At 38.6% G+C, this 18,735-nt stretch overlaps 1 protein-coding gene across 1 annotated transcript in view; it reads right to left on the bottom strand.

Annotated features, from left to right (window-relative positions):
* Positions 1–17,729, bottom strand: part of LOC137187590 (3',5'-cyclic-AMP phosphodiesterase 4C-like) — a 118,001-nt gene extending 100,272 nt beyond the window's left edge. The window contains exons 1-2 of the mRNA XM_067596599.1: positions 17,548–17,729; positions 7,032–7,079 (exon numbers count right to left, since the gene is read on the bottom strand). Coding sequence (XP_067452700.1) covers positions 7,032–7,046 — 15 coding nt within the window. The 5' untranslated portion in view covers positions 7,047–7,079; positions 17,548–17,729. The remainder of the gene's footprint in view (positions 1–7,031; positions 7,080–17,547) is intronic.
* Positions 17,730–18,735: the final 1,006 nt, after the last annotated feature.

The raw sequence follows: 18,735 nt of genomic DNA, 5'->3' as shown, positions 1-18,735 counted from the left end.
GATTTATACTTGTCGGAGAATCTTGAGTTGAGATTGTTATGTAAACTGTTGTTTAGGTCAGGTTTGTTAAGGCCAAGAATGAACCGTCAAGCTCAAATTTTAAGCCAAAAAGTCCTAAAAATGCTCAGAGGGAGATTGTGATGTGGCCCAAAGCTCTGGAACAAGCAACTAAGTAGACCTTGAGTTGATGAACTGTAAAGCTCAACATCAAGCAAGTTGAAGAACTGTTCTATAGGTCTGACCAAACACATTAACTGTGTGTGCAACATGATGCTTAAAATGCCAAGATCTTGATTCATTCTGTATGCAACTTTTCAAGGAGCTGCTCACTGAGGTCTAAAGATCCTACAATGACCAGAGAGGCATTTGGAACTGATATTTCTCTTTCAAGTGGCTTCCCATGTTTCCAGCTTCACAAACTATATTTGTTTCTTGTAAGCCAGTGTTTTAGATATGTTTTTAAAGTTACTGAGCTTGATGTTTCAAAGGACAGTATTTACTTTCAAAACCTCATGTACCATAACTAGTGTCTTCAACATGTTATGGTGGTCTATTATCAACTATACTGCATCTTTCTCTGAGAATAAGGAACAGTTTCAAGTGTGGACTCTGCCTACTAACTAGGTCAACTAGCATGAGTGGCAAAAAGAGGAGGAGACAACACATTTGGCTGGCTGTCTGTTTGACAGCATTTTCATTTGTTCTAAGATGGCAGATGGCTTGTTCTTCTCGTTCATGTAGCCATAATCAAAATTCAATATTCTATCATTAAGCTGCTCCAATGTAGACAGTTTGTCCTCATTTATATATTAACTGTCGCAGCAGCAGCTTTATATCCAAAGGGGCAACACCTTCTAATACATCATGCATGAATTTTACACAAATACCCTCTGTTACATGGAAGTATTTAAGTGTGTTCAAACAAGAGTCCTGCTTGATGCCTGTGGAAGTGGAATCGTTCAGCATTACATGTTGTTGATTACCGTCCTTAGTACACTTTTTAAGCTCATCTTCTTCAAAGACATATTGAGCAGCTTTTTTGTCAGCTGAAGTGACAAAACACATTAGTCAAGAAAGTCTCTAAATACCCACAAAGGGAATGACAAGCAAGGTTGTCAGCTGTCAAGAGGCAAATGGAGTTGACCTTTGATGTCAACTGCAATACCACGATTTTCAAGACATTTAATGTCTTCTAACAATGGCTGAACTGGCGCTGGAAGTAGGGGGCCCCCACTTTACCCTCCTCCTACATTCTTTTTAAGACGCCAATCACTGTATCCCCTCAAATGCCCCTACATTGCAACACTTGCAGTAAAAAGATGCAGGAGGTTCTCTGTGATTCACAGTAACACTGATTCCTAACTGGACGTGATGCAAACAGGTGAGCAAGCGAATGAACATCAGATTATTTCAGTGTTTCCCAATGAAGATGTCTTAACCTGCTCCATATGTCAGCGAACAGGCTGAGTGATGAGTCGCTTCTTTGAAAAAACGCTTGCTCTGGCTCTATTTTTGCGAAGTTTCGCACAACTAACCCTATTTTCATGGTCAAAATCAATGCTGACATCCGTGACGTCTCTGTCCCCCCCCCCAGTCAGCAGTCAACATGGATGAAAAGAAATTAAGAGTTAAGATAAATCCACTTTTTAATCCCAAAAGTTTTACAAAAAACAAACTCTGAGCTCTCCTCCCGCCGGTAGACAGCTCAGGATCAGAGAGGAATCTGGTGTGACTGAGTGTTATTCCTCCAGAGGCTCCCCGGCTCTGCCCCCGGCTCTCTCCTCCAGAGCCCCCCTTCACTCTGTTTGCAGTGAGGAAAGCAGTTTTCATTGTTTCATGCTTTCCTCCACATTTCAGCACACAGATTGGTCCATAATGAAAACTGCAAAGAGCACAAAAGCCTCAAATTGCGTGTCTTTAATTAGCAGAGATGCACACACACAAAGAGCTCTCCACAATCACAAACCAACATCCATGTTTTTTGCTTCTTTTCCTTCTGTAATATTTTGCATCTATAACATAATCTATTGAAATGTCACATATCAAAATAATGTGAAATTAAGGTTTTAATGGGTTTCAATGCATTTTTGTCCTTAAGGATCTGAGTATCATTATTTTGATTACAGTTTATTATGAACATATTATAGGAAATGAGGTTGAACTTTCAAAATTGGACAAAAAAATCTACACCCTTGTCAAATTTTATGCCGTATGCATTGACACAGCCAAAATTAACATAAAATCGCAAATTAAAAAGCCAAAAAAGTGGCTTAAAAGGGTTAAAATAGGTTTTCTGTGTGTGAGCTGTACACTGTTGTTTCTGAAGAACTCCCACTGATCTGCTATTTTTCTTCCAAAGTCGACATTTTGGCAGAATGACATTTTCACCTGATAACAACACAATACAACTGCATTCTCAGCAGCACCATATCTGGGTTGCTTCAACATGTTTTTTCAGCTGAATGACACTTTCTCGTCCAGCCAATCAGCAGCCAAGAGGAAGCAGCTGGCTGTGTTATCACCTGGCCGATCTCCCACCATGCCACACACAGAAAGTGAGAATGAGATGGAAGCAGTGGGTCTGGTGTGTGTTCGGATGGGATGGCGAACGCTCAGCAGGCCTCTGCCTCTAAAATCCAGTGGGCTGACAGCACTCGTCTTCGCCACGCGTCTCCCCTTAATCAAGAGTTCAGCGCTGTGTTGATGCTTATGACTCACACGCTCTCCTAAAGTGCTTGTCGTATTTTCAGCACAGTGTGGCAGGACACAGCGCGAATCAAGCCCCAAATGTCACTGAGTAATGGCAGATCGCAGCTCAGTTCAGTATAGATGAATGAGTTGTGTGACAATAACAGTCACATCACTCAAACCTTCAACTATAACCACATTTTATTCTCATGTACCTTTCTGCCAGTAAAAATAGAGTCTGTGCCTCTTTTATAATTGATTTCTCCCTGCATGATTACTGAGTGCAGTGTAAAATCACAATCCTTGAAATAAATCCCTCCTGTATAATACTGAGAGATTAACAGCAACGCCGGATGTTAAGCCCTGATGCTCTAAATAGCTAAAAACCTTTTCTATTCTCAAACTATGAACAAATATTGTAGCTCACTGGTTCCCAACCTGGGAAACAAACCTTTTACTCAGAATAGTAATTTTGCGAAGAAAACACATTTTCTTTTTATGTTTTTATCATTATTTATTTAGAAAAAAATAAATAAGCAAGTGTAAGGGCGCAGTGTAGATGTGAGCACAAGCCGCATTCACAGAGCCTTCACGCTCTGCTAAGCTACTGTAGCAAGTCAGCTAAATAACCTTGTCCTGCATTAGTAAACTACGCAGTTAAAACAACCAAAAAGCTGATAGAACGATGGCCAAGCATCGGACAGAAGAACAGGGAATGTGTGAAAAACAAGCTTATTAAGTATGTATGATTAAAATAATAATAACAATAACAATAATAATAACAATAACAATAACAATAACAATAATAATAATAATAATAATAATAATAATAATACAGACATAGAATTGTATTTGTCTAAATTCTTGTGTATTTTGGGTCATGTATAAATAAACAGTGTGACTAGATGATCTAATGTCTCCACTCTCAACAGCAGGATAATGTGCTGTAGCAGCCAATTCAGTTCAGTTGTAGCTTCTCTAGAAAGCCTCGTTCTCAGTTTTATGCCCATTACGACAGTTTGTTTTTGCATGTTTCATCTTGGATTTATGATCTGATAAATCTTTTTCTCTGCAGATTCTTTCTCTCTCAATTTTGCAAATCAGTTGATTTGCCTGTTGTGTAAATGTTACAGTTGCCCTCAACTGCAGTCACTCTCTACAGTCGCTTGTGTCACTAGACAGATCTCTGTAATTTGGCTCTAAACACCTTCTACCAATCCTCATCGGAAAAACTCATAAAATGCTTTTTATATTTCAGCCTTTTGTGTTCACAGTACACAACAGAGGACTGCTTAACAATTCCAATCTGTGTGTTGTCTGTTACAGACAGAGCTAAAGCCTGCCTGCTCCTGCAGTGCGTTCACACATCCTGGTCAAATAAAAAGGGAAAAAAAACCCCATTGAGTGACAGATAATCTCACTGTGGAGATTTTAACCCATCAGAGGATGCAAAAGTGCTGTTTTTTAGCTGTTTCTTTTTAAGTGTTTGTTTTCTAATTTTTCTCTTTTTCCCCCCTTTTTATGATTTAAATTTTTAAGTTGTGGTGAGGTTTTAGCCCTAGACGGGTTTTTTACCTCACCTGCACATCCACTTTATAAAAAAACTGTACATACTGTATTTGTAATGTTTTATATGTGTGAATAAATCAAATCAAAGCAAAATCAAAGCACCTAGTATTCTGTGTGTGTGTGTGTGTGTGTGTGAGAGAGAGAGAGAGAGAAATGTGCTAACAGCAAGATCAGTGGCAGCTCAGACATCTCGCTGTTCTGACCACGGTCCGACATGCATCCAAAGTTAAACATCGCAGGCATCCCACAATCCACTGAGCTCCATCTGCTCGGCACAGCATGTACACACTCATCTATATACTGTATTAACATGCATAAAACACAGTTACACATATAATATATACAGCGTATATACCCGCGGCACACAGACAAGCTCTGACAGTTAACAGCATGATGATGTAATCAGATGATAAGAGCATTTCATCATGGACACACTGATCTTCTATGAACTCATGAGAGCAAACCCGCTGCTATTTTCCTAATTGGGAAAATTAATATTAATTCATCATAATGTGAAGCACGCTGGACAAACCCCCCCACTGTGTGTGTGATGTGTGACGTGACGTGAGCGGGGCAGACAGCCAGAAGAAGCTTGCTCCTCTGATGCAAAGCTGACAACATTCACCTGTATGTATAATGACACCCAGGGGTGCAAAGAGTATGATTAGCATTGCACCATAAATAGAGCCTGTCTCCAATCAACCGTGTCCGCCACCCCCCTCCCTCTCACCCCCCCTCTACCTCTCTCTGTAGGTGTGTGTGCCATGATTAACTCTGCAGGAGCAGAAACAGAATGTTTTCATGAATTTTTCCAAAGTACGCTCAAAAAGCTAAACTTGTATAGCAGCTGTGGGTTTATGGTGACACTCTGTCAGTTTCTCAATCGTGTCTGCACATGATTAAAAGTACACATATGTAAAGCTGAGATAAGGTAACACTGCTGCACTTTTCATCCAAGTGGCTTTCAGAAATCAACCAACTTTATTTTCAGCCCTCTGTCATACTTAGACAGATGCATTTCTTCGCTTTTTTATGTTATTCAAGCTTTTATTGTACAAATATATAATCATAACTTAGATAAAATATTTTATGGTGAATGTTAATTGAATTTCTGGTTTTATGGACTTTCTGAAGCTTACTCAAAATTGAATAACACATTATTTAACAGGTTTAGAAGGTGTAGTAGTTCTGTTATAAAGTATCTGTTCTGCAAGTAGTTCAATTCCCTGTAGTGCTGCAACTAATGATCATTTTCATAATCGATTAGTCTGTCAATTATTTTTCTTAATTAATCAATAAGTTGTTTGGTCCATAAAATGTCAGAAAATGGTGAAAAACGTTTCCCAAAGCTGGTGACATCTTCAAATGTTTTGTCCTGACCAACCCAAAGATACTCAGTTTATTATCATAGAAGACTAAAAACACCAGAAAATATTCTGAATTCAGAGAATTTGGATTTTTTTTCTTAAAAATTAAAAATGGTTAAAAAAAAAAAAAAAGATTAATCAATTCTCAAAATACTTAGCGATTAATTTATTAGCTGGCAGCTAATCAATTATTCAACTAATCATTACAGCTCTAATTCCCTGTGCAGCTCAGAGGCAATAAGGCAGTGAGGCCACGTCCACTGAGAAGATGTTAAAAAATGCAGCTTTCTATTTTAAAATTCTACATGAAATGCTGAGTAACAGCAAGGGACATTTTTTGGGAAACAGCACTTTCTTTTTTTGTGGGGGCAGTGAAAATTGAATCACTGACTTCAGAGCTTTTTTCTTGTGCTTTGTTGTACAAGTTCAGAGCAAAGGCATGCATATTTATACATTCTGGGAACAGTGAGGATGGTCATTTGTTTAATTAAATGGACAGTGTCTGCATCTGATTGATGTAGGTGATAACATCCACTTTGTCCTCTAAACTCTGGTGTTGCTGATGTTCTTCAGATATTGATATGAAACAGTAGCTTCAGGCAAACATTACGTAACAAACACTGCTTTAATTTTCTAACTCACAGTCTATTCAGCACCAAACTGAGATTTCTAAACATACTGTACTTGTGCAAGAATATCCATGCTATATGTTGACATTTTAAATTAATTTTAAACTCTTTTTCTTAATAGTCACTTTTACAGTGTGTACAAACATTTGTAACAAAAAAACTGTAACCTCCATTTTCAATCTTTAGAGGTATTAATCTCACAATAAACAATTTAAGACCAAGACGTTGAAAACACTATTGTAACTTTTTGGACCTTACTTTGAAAAGAGTTATTTTGCAAAAGTAGAATAAGCTTCAATATATTTCCTTGAAACTGCATTTGCAACCTAATAAGTAACAAATTCACCAGAACAGTCTTTGAAGCCATTTCACCCTACTGTGAAAAAAATAATTAAAAGCCCCTTTAAAATGCCTCTAGCTTTTCGACACGCAACAACGGATGTGTCTAGTTTATGATAACTCACTGTGTGTGTGTGTGTGTGTGTGTGTGTGTGTGTGTGTGCGCATGTGCAATATGTGTGTCTGTGTGAGTGCGTGTCCTCTGTCTCTTTATGAACTGTGAACAAAGCCCTGGAGTCAAGATAAAACTTTCCTAACTGAGTCATCATCAAACAGAGCGACACGACGTGATAGACAGCTGCAGAGTCAGACTTGGGTTTGGATCTTGCATAGGTCTTATCACTAAAGTAAACTGTAGATATGATAAGGCGGGTAGGAGGTGTGTGTGTGTGTGTGTGTGTGTGTGTGTGTAAGAAGGGAAGTCATGACTCTCGTTTACCTCAAGCCAAGACATTGATGCTGGTTAGTTGTTGCAGCAAGACAGCAGCTGAAACAAAGAAAAAAACAACAAAGAGAAGTGGTGTTGAAATGATGTTCATCATTCTTAATAATCCAGTTTTGTCCAAACATATAACAAGTTGATCATTATGCAGTACACCAGTAGAGCCGGTTCAGCTGGTTCAGGTTCACCAGTCTGCCTTAAAACAATAATCAGGAGCCCAAATGAACATTGAAATAGGTTGTAAACACAGTTACACCTTAAAATCCCAAACAAATAAATTAAATATTCCTCAAAACTTCAGCGCATAATGTTTAAAACACACCCAAAACTCTGCCTGCCTCGTCCAAACTGATAAAAGCAAACTTCTTCTCTAAGCTGGCCTCCAAAAACTCATGAGCCGAGACAAAATTCTTCTATTAAGACGTCTCTTTTCTTTGTTTTTGGACAAAGTCTGCATGTATTTTAATCTTTAAGTTTTTTTGTAACATTAAGTCTCATGTTTCTACGAATAGTATTTGCTTTTGAAGTCACGTCGAGTTTATCCACTACTGAATAAATCCTCAACTCAAACTGAAGCGTTGCTCTAAAGAAAGCAACGATGCCTGAACCAGATACCCGGCGGCTTGCTAACAGCAGTACAGCCAAACTGGGAGTTAAGCCGACAGAGAGACTTTCCCAGTGCAGCCTGAAACAAGGCTGAATATCTTCACCAGTGGGCTATTTCTAAACAATTTTCTTTATTATTGTATTTTTTATTATCATTTAAAGGCCTCATTATTCTTTTTCTTTATTATCTTATGCTTTATCATGTATCCTCAAGACGTTTAGCTATTAATAAATGTCTTCATTTATCCTAAGAAGTTGTTGTTGTTTCTTTTGGCTGCAACAGACTGAGATCACTGTTTTGAAAAGAACTGACGGTTATGAGACTGATTAATTGATCAAATTAAGAATTAAAATTAAGCTTTGATGTTTCTCCTGGATATTAAAGGTTTCTTATAGAAGGTGGTGACCAAACAAGGATTTTATATTAATAAAGACTTAGGCTTATTCTCCTACAAGGTTTTTCTTGCTGTAATCATCCCTCCTGTTCATACTGACCTTAGCAGATCCCTTCATAATGCACTTACAATGTAAGTGATGGGGCCAAAATCCACAGTCCTCCTGTGCAAAAATGTATTTAAAAGTTTATCTGAAGCTAATATGAAGCTTCAGTCGTCCAAATGAGTCAAATCAAGTAGATATCTTTCAACATTTATCTTTTTAGTGCCAAAGTCCCTCTTTTTGTTGCTATACTTCCACCGCAGCTCAACAGGGAAACACAAAGAGGCTAAAAAGACTAAAATGACGAGCTCCGACTGCTGAAGCCTCATATAAGCTTCAGATAAACTTTTAAATGCATTTTTGCACAAATTGACAGCAAAGAAAACCTCTTTCAGTGTGTATATGGGCACCTGACTGTTGCTTTAAGACGGACTTGAAAAATTGTGAACCTGTCCTTTAAGGGAAAATAAAGGAGACTGGTATGAACAAAACGTTCTGCACCAGCTGGCATTTCCATGTGCTCAGTGATGGTGGATGAAGGCATCCTCGAGGCTAAAAAGCCTTTTTATCTGGCGAGAAAAATACACAAGCACTTTTGTTGCTTTGATTAACTGATTTGTTTATTTTCAAGTCATGCACATAGCCCGCAGAACTCAGCCCACACGGCCTGATAAGACAGCAACCATACAGATGCAGTGGTAAAGCAAAATTTAATGCAATTAAACAGAAATCACTACACAAACTCGACAGCAGGGAAAAAATGTGTTGTCTCGTCTTTCAAGCCAAATTAAATTAGTGGACATGGACATACTTTAGCACTTCATATGAGGGACAATAAACCATAAAATGGGCAATGGACTGCACTTATTTAGCCTGAGATCAGTACAAATTGCTTCACAATACAATCCATTCATCCACACATACACACACTCTCACACTGGCCGACTGCAGTTACTATCTGGGAAGGTTTGGGGGGGTTTAGTGTCTTGCTCAAGGACACTTCAACATGCACACAGAAGGAGCTGGGGACCGAACTACCAAAGCTACTCTGGTGTTTTTTGCATTTCCGCAAAGTTGGACGACTCACAATTGTATGCAGTAAAGCTTCAAAAACACGGGATCCTACATTTCCCACAATGCAACTCAGTAGCATCTTTAATTAGATGCCCCCCACATCCTCAATACCAACGTCTATCAAATGCAGCGTTAGAGCGTCTTTATCTTCAACAGAGTATGTGGGTGGGGTATAATTACAAGAAAAAACATCCAATTCTTCAGATGTGATTGGATCAATAAAAAGCAGGTATGACTTTGATTTGGACTTGCTGGCGACTGTTGGCCTCCACTCACCTGCGATATTGAGATAAGGAGGAGGAGGACAAGAGAGACATCCACAATACACTCTTTATGAAATGTAAACAAAGATTTTGGCAACCGATAACCAAACACATATGTGATACTGCTCTGCCAGCTACTACGCCCCATTATATGATGGGTGTGGTTAGCTAGTCGCCACAAAAGACTTTTGATTGGATAAATTAATGTATACGGCCAAAGCTCAAGATGAAGTTTTATGTTTTACAGGAAGAAAAAAAGAGGGATTTTGATATAAACATACTCAAATAAAAACATTTTAACATATATTTAGCATATAACAGGATTAGAACTTGGAAAATGTTCTTTCTCTTACTGTGTCTTTGATCCTGCTGCTTCAACTAAATCACATAGCAAACAAATCATCTCCTCTTCCAGTATCCTGCACGGTGACATACAGCATTGCCACTTCACTGGTTATTTCTGTTGTCTCTGCTCTCATTATCATTAGCTTATTACACTCTGCTGTCAAAGTTTGAGTTCATTTCTGTCAGTTACAACCTGTAGGAGCTCAAGGGGACAGGAGCTGAAGAGCTGAGCCAGAGATTCATGTAAGAGGAATCAATCTTATCAGTTGGTTGTAATTTCAGTGTTAGTCAACTGGAGTCAATGGAGTTCATAGATTATTAAACATGCCCTTAAGTCATAATAGTCCATTCAATCTACCATTCAGTTGTATTCTTGTGTAAATTTAACAATGAAGCTCAACAAGGAAATCTTGCCAACACATTTATTATTCAGGCAACTACATCAAGCTACCAGACACTGTTTGATCAAACAAAACTTGATGAAAGCTCAATACCAAATGCTTTTACATGTTTTAGACTGTTAACACAGGGCAGACCTGTGCTTTCTTTTGCCATTTTTTTTTACCTCTGCTGCAAACAATACATTTTATCTCTTTCCTTTCACTGGCCTCCTCTAATGCATCCTCATCTGGCACTGTAAGACCTCAAGGCAGATGTAGAGATTAGTACTATGTACAATAAGGATTCATATAAATTTTTCCAGACATAAACATGCAGAAAAGATCGTGCAGTGAGTACAGCACGCACATACTTCAGACCATGCATTCATGCGTTTTTTCTAGAGCGAGCTGAGTCTAATATGGTGATGTGGAAGTACAAAAATAAGATGGGGGACAGGATTGAATGTGGATGTAATCTGGTACATCAAGCTAAAACTAATGCAGTGTAATCCAACAGCCCTGCGATAAATCCTACCTTCATGAAGGTTATAATGTTCATAATGTTTTTGTTGAAGCAGTTTCATACTTTACAGTCATTTTGGAGGCTGTGGTTTGTGATGCATATGAATTACATTGTGTTATACTGAAAGGGGTTTTTCAGGTGTAATGATGACAGTTTACAGGAACATGTGTGTTTGTATGAGTGCTATAAATATCTTTAGCTGTGTGTAATCGCTTGTCCGAGAAGGAGTTGCAAGTCTTGTATGTATTTCTGTGTCCCATGTTTTAAATAGAACTTGACAATGTAGTATTATGTCCTGTGTATTTTTTACAAACATTAATATCCTCCATTAATATTGCTCTAAATGCTTATAAGTGACCTCAACAACTTTGTAATTTTAAATCTTATATTCTGTTTTTTTGTTGTTGTTGTCCAGAGACGACAGATAAAAAACTGCCTCTTGGCTGCATTCACAGCAATGTTTATTAATGTGTACTGTTCCTGTTAAATAAACTAATAAATCAATAAAATAACCTTGCCAATGTGATGCAGACATTTGCAGTTTCTTTTTGTCATTTCTTTCACTGAAGATCTAAAGATCAGTGGAGCCGACAAAAGGTCTTTATTTGCAAACAGTTGATTTATTACGTCTATTTATGGGGAACTATGGGTGTGAAAATGAGGCTTATGCACATGCGCAAAATGTATTTTGTTTTACTTTATTCTTCTTTTATATGAAACAGATCTGTGCATTTCTGCAGCTTTATATGAATCTGGTGCAAATAGTGCATAAGCCCATTTTTTCTAGTCCCTACATACGTTATCTTACAACTTGCCTGCTCAAAAACAGCTGGGGTTTTGATTTATCGTCCACATAAACAAAATGTTATCATGTTTCCTTTTTGCACCAAGTGAGTTGATTTCTATTGGCTGCTGCTGCTGCTGCTGCTGCTGCTGCTGCTGCTGCGCTTGTCAGTCTTCAAGTATATTGCCAGGTTTATCAGTTATATTCAAGAATGTGTGACATTTTTGTTGTTTTCCTTCACCACAAACAGTTCTGTGGAACAAAGTATGTGTCTATGCTGCTCATCACTTGTCTGCTGCTTCTTTAACCAAACATGCAAATCAGTGGAAATTCAGCCTGCGCTGTTCATCGAGCACAGCAGTAAACAGGACCTGCTGTTCACATTCTGGAGGCAAATCCTAGTCTGCTCATCCAAGGATTTTCATATTTGAAATGTGGAATTTGATGAAATAGTATGTGGTTTTTGCATGCTCATACACTGAAGAGCACTAGCAAAATCTTGAAGTATGGGACAAACAAACTGCATTGAGACCACAACAGCCTATAAATCATAACTCTAAACAGGAAACTATTTTATCAGGTCTGGTATCACAGTCTAGTGTTTACAAAGATAGGAGCATTATAGTCGCTTTAAGTTGTTTCTAAGATTTAATCTGTATTTAACAAACAAAAACACACTGTGCCTCTGGGCTTTATGGGCAAAACCAGCACATTTTTACCTACCACCAAATTGAATTCTGAGTTCACTCATTTTTGTTTCTCTGTTTACGAGTTGGCACAGTATCTCAGAATAAGAATCTCTCAAGGACATTCAGGCTATGGGTAAAGGAAAAAGGAACAGGATCCAGTTAGAGATCCAAGTATTTCTTTACATTCACAGAGTGTGTTTTTTAAAATATTTTACCATTTGCTTTTGAGTTATGACGTTAACTGCATGGAGGACTCAGACACATCAAAATACTGTAAAATTTGTCACAGTAGGTACAAACAACTACCATGGCTTGAGGCTGAAGCTAATGCAGAACTACCTTAAAGTGCAATGACACTGACGGTCACTAGATGTTGGCTCCCTCTAATAAGTGTACTGGAGGTCATTTAGGAAATTACTGCTCTGTTAGTAACATTTCTGAAGAGACAGTGACACTTGCTCGCTGCTCTCCCAGCTCTGGTGTTGTGTTGAAGTTGTTGCCTTAACCTGCACCAACCCTTATCCCCAACCTCAACCAGTTATCTCTGCTATCCCTATACCTAACAACAAATTAAGCCCAAACTCCAACCATGGAGGCGGCGATAAGGGAAACATAATTCTAACAGGAAGGGAAAACTATTCGAGGGAACAGATTTCGAGACTAGACTCACACTGAGTCGCACTATTGTCACAACATTTCTGTATATTTAATGTTACTTGATTATGATACCTGCCGTATTAGTACAATTTAGCTAAAGTAGCTAATGTTAGCCCACTTAAGCTAGCGTTCGCTGCAGTCCGAGGTAGTGCTGCATGTTTCCAGAGCATGGAAGGCAACACCTGGTCCTGGCTCCAAACGAAAAAGATGGTGCTGACAATGACCGACTCTGAGCTTCAAACTGGCTCCAGCGTAAACCAACGTGTGACATCAGACCTCGCTACGCCCATCTTTGTATACAGTTTATGTGTTGTGCATGCCAGCTCACTGTCACACTGTACTGACTTACTGGGACACTTGAATAGAATGGAGCCATTGTTAGTAAGACGTGTTTTTCCTGGTATGGCGAGTCAAAATTAAATGAAAAAGACCAATAAATTATCAAATAAGGAGGCTTGTGTAGCCTTGGCAGAGGTCTGTGCTCTCTGAGAGTCTTCTAGTTTTACCTACAGTATGTGAATCATTTCTTATGTTTTTATCTTTTGAAACTCACTGCATTGCTGTGTTCTGTCTTTCTTTTGCCAAGAAGAAAAAAATAACTTGGCTTTCTAGCTTTCTAGTGAGCCTGGAAACCCTCTGCCCCCTGATACGCTCCACTACAGTCTGCCAGACCTCTTTTGATCAGAGCTCTTCCCTGTTTCATGTGTCAGCCTCTGCAATGCATCAGTACTTTGAAATTCTGGTCAGTTTCTTTGTGTGGCAGTCTTTCATTTCTTATAATAATAACAGCCTGTCTTTTCTCTGTCGTGAGCTGACACTTAACTGCTGTGATGCAGAGTTTCTTGAAGTTAGACATTTGATAATCCCTTTTTGCAGTGAACATTTCTGTCATGAATTTTTTGTCAATCGTTTTTTATTCTTAAAAGAAAAAGAAAAGGTCTTTGGGAGAGTATCAGAAAAGCTCATTTTCCTCTCAGCGCCTGGAGGGGTGTATCCCTGTCTGATTTGAGACAGGTGTCTACATGTCATGGGCAGACAGCGTATTATTAGCAGTGGCAGTGATGAGTAAGGACCAGAGTATTTGCAGCTATGTTTACATGCTGTCTAATGTGCTGCAGCTGAGCACCTAATTACCTATCTAGCCAGCAAACTGACGTTATCAGTGCATTTTTCCCCAGTTGAATGTTTGTTTGTTTAGTGACTCGTTCAACAAGTTGAGGTGCAGGACAAGACGTGTTTTCATGTTTATAAGTTAGATAAGAAGGAAAGTTTAGCAGGAAAGCTAATGTGGGTTGTTGTTCAGAGTCTGTGGCTCTTGTGTTGTGTAGCAGGATGCTAGCAGGCTCAGTGTGACCGTCTGCTCTGCCTGTGACTGAACTCCATGTTATCACTATTATATAGCATCATATAGTGCATATCATCTCATGCGACAGTTATTCAAAAGGTCACACAGTGTGTAGCGTGAGTTGAACCCCCTCGGTCTGTAATGATTAACTATCACAGCAGCGGTGTCCTTGTCTTAAACAGTTCAATCAACCATCATAAAGTAAGGTGTCTTGTGATGCTGTCGACGTAGTGACGCACAGCCGATAGGCTTGTTAAGACCGACGCTGATAAGGCATGCAAAGAATTGGAGCAATGTCCAAGAGCTTCACTGTGAAACAAGAAATCTACTGAGGGGAAATATGAGAGAAAATTGTTGCCCAACTTCTCTCAAACACACACACAAACCTCTGTGAATTATTACATTATTTATATATGTGTTACCGCCAGTCTTTTTGATATGATATTAAAGGAACAATTGGACGGTTTGTAAAACATGCTTATTCACTTTCTTGCCAAGAGTTAGATGAGAAAGAAGTCTTGTCATCACTGTGAGGTCTTCGGGCAACCAGCTGAGTCTCAAAAAAGTTGACCAATTGGTTAGTACATAACCTCCTGTAAAAACCACAACTCTCATTTTTACACTTAAGTTCTTGTATGGATTAAAACAACGAGATATAACTTGTTCATTAGTGAGCTTCAGAGGTGTTGGAAGGTGGATTTGTTACCTTTGGACAGAGTCAAGCTAGCTGTTTCCAACTGCTTCCAGTCTTTGTGTTAGGCTAAGCTAACTGTCTCCTGGCAATAGCGTTATATTTACCGTACAGATATGAGAGTGGCATCAATCTTCTCATCTAACTGTCTGCCAGAAAGCTGATAAGCATCTTTCCCAAAATATCAAACTATTGCGTGAACATTTCAAACAGTTATTTCTGTAACCTTTAGCTACTGCACTCATTTAAATTTCTAAACTACATAAACAGAATTTGAACTGAACTCAAACCTCATACAAATGTAGCTTTATCTTAATGGTGAGGTTGTGTACAGGAAAAGCTCCATGAAAAATAAAACTTTGTGTGTACAAGTTTAAGATTAAATCATTTTAAGACTATACGGAGAATGTCTGACCTTCAGTGAGACCAGATATCTTTGTATTTTATGTCTTCGTTATACAGGAAAGTGCTTTACTAAACCCACACCTTCCAGCTCATACTGAGTGACTGAGTGATACTCGCTACGGTAAGTAGCCAAACTCATGCAAACAGAGGATAAAGTGCCTTCAGTTTAATTGGATGATAATTACTGAGGGACACACACACACACACACTTACTGTACTTGCAACCTGAGTACTGCAAAGAATTTTGTAAATGCAAGAGCTATGACAATATTTTTTGCAACTGGACAGCATTAAAACACAACCAACCCTCAAAACTGGCAATCACACTTCCACAGACATAATGCAGCTACTATCATATATTTCAAAACTGAAATATAGAGTCTGCATTTCAGTCACTTGTCAATAGAAGCCTAGTTTCCTTTTCAAAGTCTCCTCCTCTCACCAGTGATTTCTTAAGAAGTGAATTGCATATTTTCTGACAAATTACAAGTGATTAATGCAGACAGACAAAAGCAGATTTAGGTCTTGACTCTGCAAATGTTTGCAGCTTAAACAGCTTCAGATGATGAAGAACGATAAGAGCAGGAGGAGACGACTCAGTGCAGGAGCAGTACGCCATCTAATGGACCCACACAGTACTTTCATACTTAGTTTATGTGTTTCTTGTGAATTGATGACACTGATAGATTCCCAAAGTTTCTGAGTCAGAGAAACAGGTTTGACAACACAGCTTTTTCTGCTAGAGGCTCTCTGCAGGATTATGTAACTGCGCTGTAGCTGTATGTAGAAGTCAACACAGCAGGTACAAGTTAACACTCTGCCAGTTTTATGTATCTCACCAAATTACATTATGAACTCCAGTTTTGGTGATTTTCCTGTTGCATCTCCAGGTAAAGAGATGACACAATCACAGCTAGTCTGACAAAAACTCTTCAAAACTCAAAACTTCTGATCGTTAAAGCTAAAAGGGTTTTAGGGTAGAAATATGTTATGATATTTATCAAAGAATCAAAAAAAGTCATTCCTATTTTATGAATCCAAACCTTTTCCAAAAAAAAGACTATTTGTTACTCATTTAGACACGAGAACAGGTGACTACAGTAGATCAGTATAAGTAACTTAAAAATGAAACAATTAACGAGAAATGATCAACAATCACAATCATCGTCGTTTTGGAGACCTTCAGTTTTTACTGTCTATAAAGTGACTGGTTTGAATCTGCAGACTAGAAGACTGAAGTTATGCTCTCTCCATTTAACAAATGCGTTTGAGCAAAGCAAAGAGGGACACTTAAACTCAGAGAAAATGAAACATAAAATTTAAAGCAAACTCAAAACAAATCCCGGTCAAGAGTTCAACAGGAAGAAAACAGAGTGGAGTCTGCACACTGGAATATAAATTTACTGACAGATGTGACGCAGTATTCCTCTTCTCATTCTGAAAATGTTGTGCGTGTGTGCGAGAGAAAGGGGGTCAGGCAGAAAACAGAGATAAAAGCAAACAAAAGAAATGATAAACATTGTTGATGACTGTTAAGACAAATCCTCGACTCTTCCCCTGAAAATACACAAAAGAAAAGAAAGAGAAAGAAGGAAGAAACGGGATTAGACCATGTCAAACTGTGCAGAGACCGTCTCTATCTGTGTGGGGGGGTTGTAGGAGACAGAATAAAGGAAGCAGATATGGAGGAAGGAAGGAGATAAAGACAGGAGGAGGGATCGGATAAATATTTTGGGGAAATACATTCCATGTTGGTTTGCTCATGAAGCTGAATTACAAACAGCTTTACAGATACACTGCTGCTTACATTACAAAACAATGCAGACTGGAAACCACTCATTCTCACACTGAGTACACACAGCTTTACTCTTATGCTAAACACTATTGAGGGTATAATACAGATAGGTGAGTCATTGAATACTATGAGGAACTTCCGAGCAAGTCCTTACAGGAGCACTACAGGAAAAATGATTTCGTATTACAGGAAAAAATGCTGTAAAGCAACACTAACAGACTATTAAATCTAATGATTACATTAATTGTGATATAAAGATCCATGTTGAGTGTCAAATACTTGCTTTATGTCCTTAAATTAATACTGTAGGGATAATACAAGACTTACTTAGTGAAATCAGTGATTTTTCTTTTTCTTCACCAACATTTCCAGGAGAAAAAAAAACTTTAACCCGCACACAGAAACTTTCTCAAGGGAAAGCTGTACAGTGTAAAGACATCCACGGTCTCATTAAGCGCATCTGCCGGTGTATCACAATGTTTAAGTCTGCTGAATAAGTCTTTAAAGACTTCACTCACCGGAGGGGCCGTCGATCCTTTCTCGAGGCTTTTCTTTCAAGAAAAATGCCGCTGAACTGGTCAGTCAGGTAACACTGCGGCGGTTATCGCTGTTTTCCATTTTTTATTGCTGCAGGTGAGTTACTTTAGGTTAGACTTCAAACTCTGCAACATGCAGCGCTGCATGGCTCCGCCGTAACTGTGACGTTTGCGAACGGGTCACATGATAGGAAGTGTAGCTCCGGGACGTAAACAACTCCCGCCGGCCACGAGGTCTGCTGCTCCAGCTGCGTCTTTACTGCCAAACACTGACCTGGCTGCTGTCACAGAGAGAAGAAGGACACGACACCTCACAGACACTCAGTCCCGCTGATTGTTTGTTTGTTTATGTGTAATTTATTTACTCATTTAGGTCAAATAGGTTTGTGAATCTGTTGTTTATTTTGTTGTATGTTGACCTTCTCGCTGCTATTTATGGACTTGCTCAATGAGTCTATCTATCTACTTAAGTAAACGTGCCAATACAATAACATGAAATTACTCCATCATAAAGTCCTGCATTTAGCATTTTAAGCAAAAGTTTTCACTAAAGTATTGTATCAGCAAAATGTATTTAAAGTGTCAAAAGTGAAAGTACTTATTATAAAGGGCAGCCCTTTCCAGAATGTTGTATTATTGCAACATATTATAATACTGGATTATTATTAATTACATGTGTTAATGTGTAAGCAGCATTTAATCAGGAAGCCTCTAGAGATACAATATCTCTTTGACCAGAGAGACCTGATCAAGATAGTGTAGAGTAACAAACAAAGAGACATACAAAAAAATTACCATATAGTTGGGGCTGCAGCTAATGATTACTTTCATTATAGACTAATCTGTTGATTATTGATTCTTGATTATTCGTTTGGTCTGTAAAATGTTAGAAAATGGTGTAAAATGTTGATCGCTGCTTCCCAGAGTCCAAGGTGACGTCCTCAAATGTCTTCTTTCGTCCCGACTAACAGTCCACAAGCCAGAGATGTTCAGTTTATTACCATAGAAGAAGACTAAAGAGTTTTCCAGTCTTCCCTGGAACATCAGATTATTTTAAGTGTCTTAGTACTGAGGTTACATTCAGGCCAAAGTCAGTGCAGCCAGACCACACACTCATCCAGTCCATGTCGTACTGGCTCTGACCTTTTTGGGTAATCCTCACCATCAAAC

The sequence above is a fragment of the Thunnus thynnus genome, chromosome 8 (assembly GCF_963924715.1).
Source record: "Thunnus thynnus chromosome 8, fThuThy2.1, whole genome shotgun sequence".
NCBI classification, from domain to species: domain Eukaryota; kingdom Metazoa; phylum Chordata; class Actinopteri; order Scombriformes; family Scombridae; genus Thunnus; species Thunnus thynnus.
Note: the sequence above shows the minus strand (reverse complement) of the source record. Positions and strands in the feature narration are given on the sequence as shown.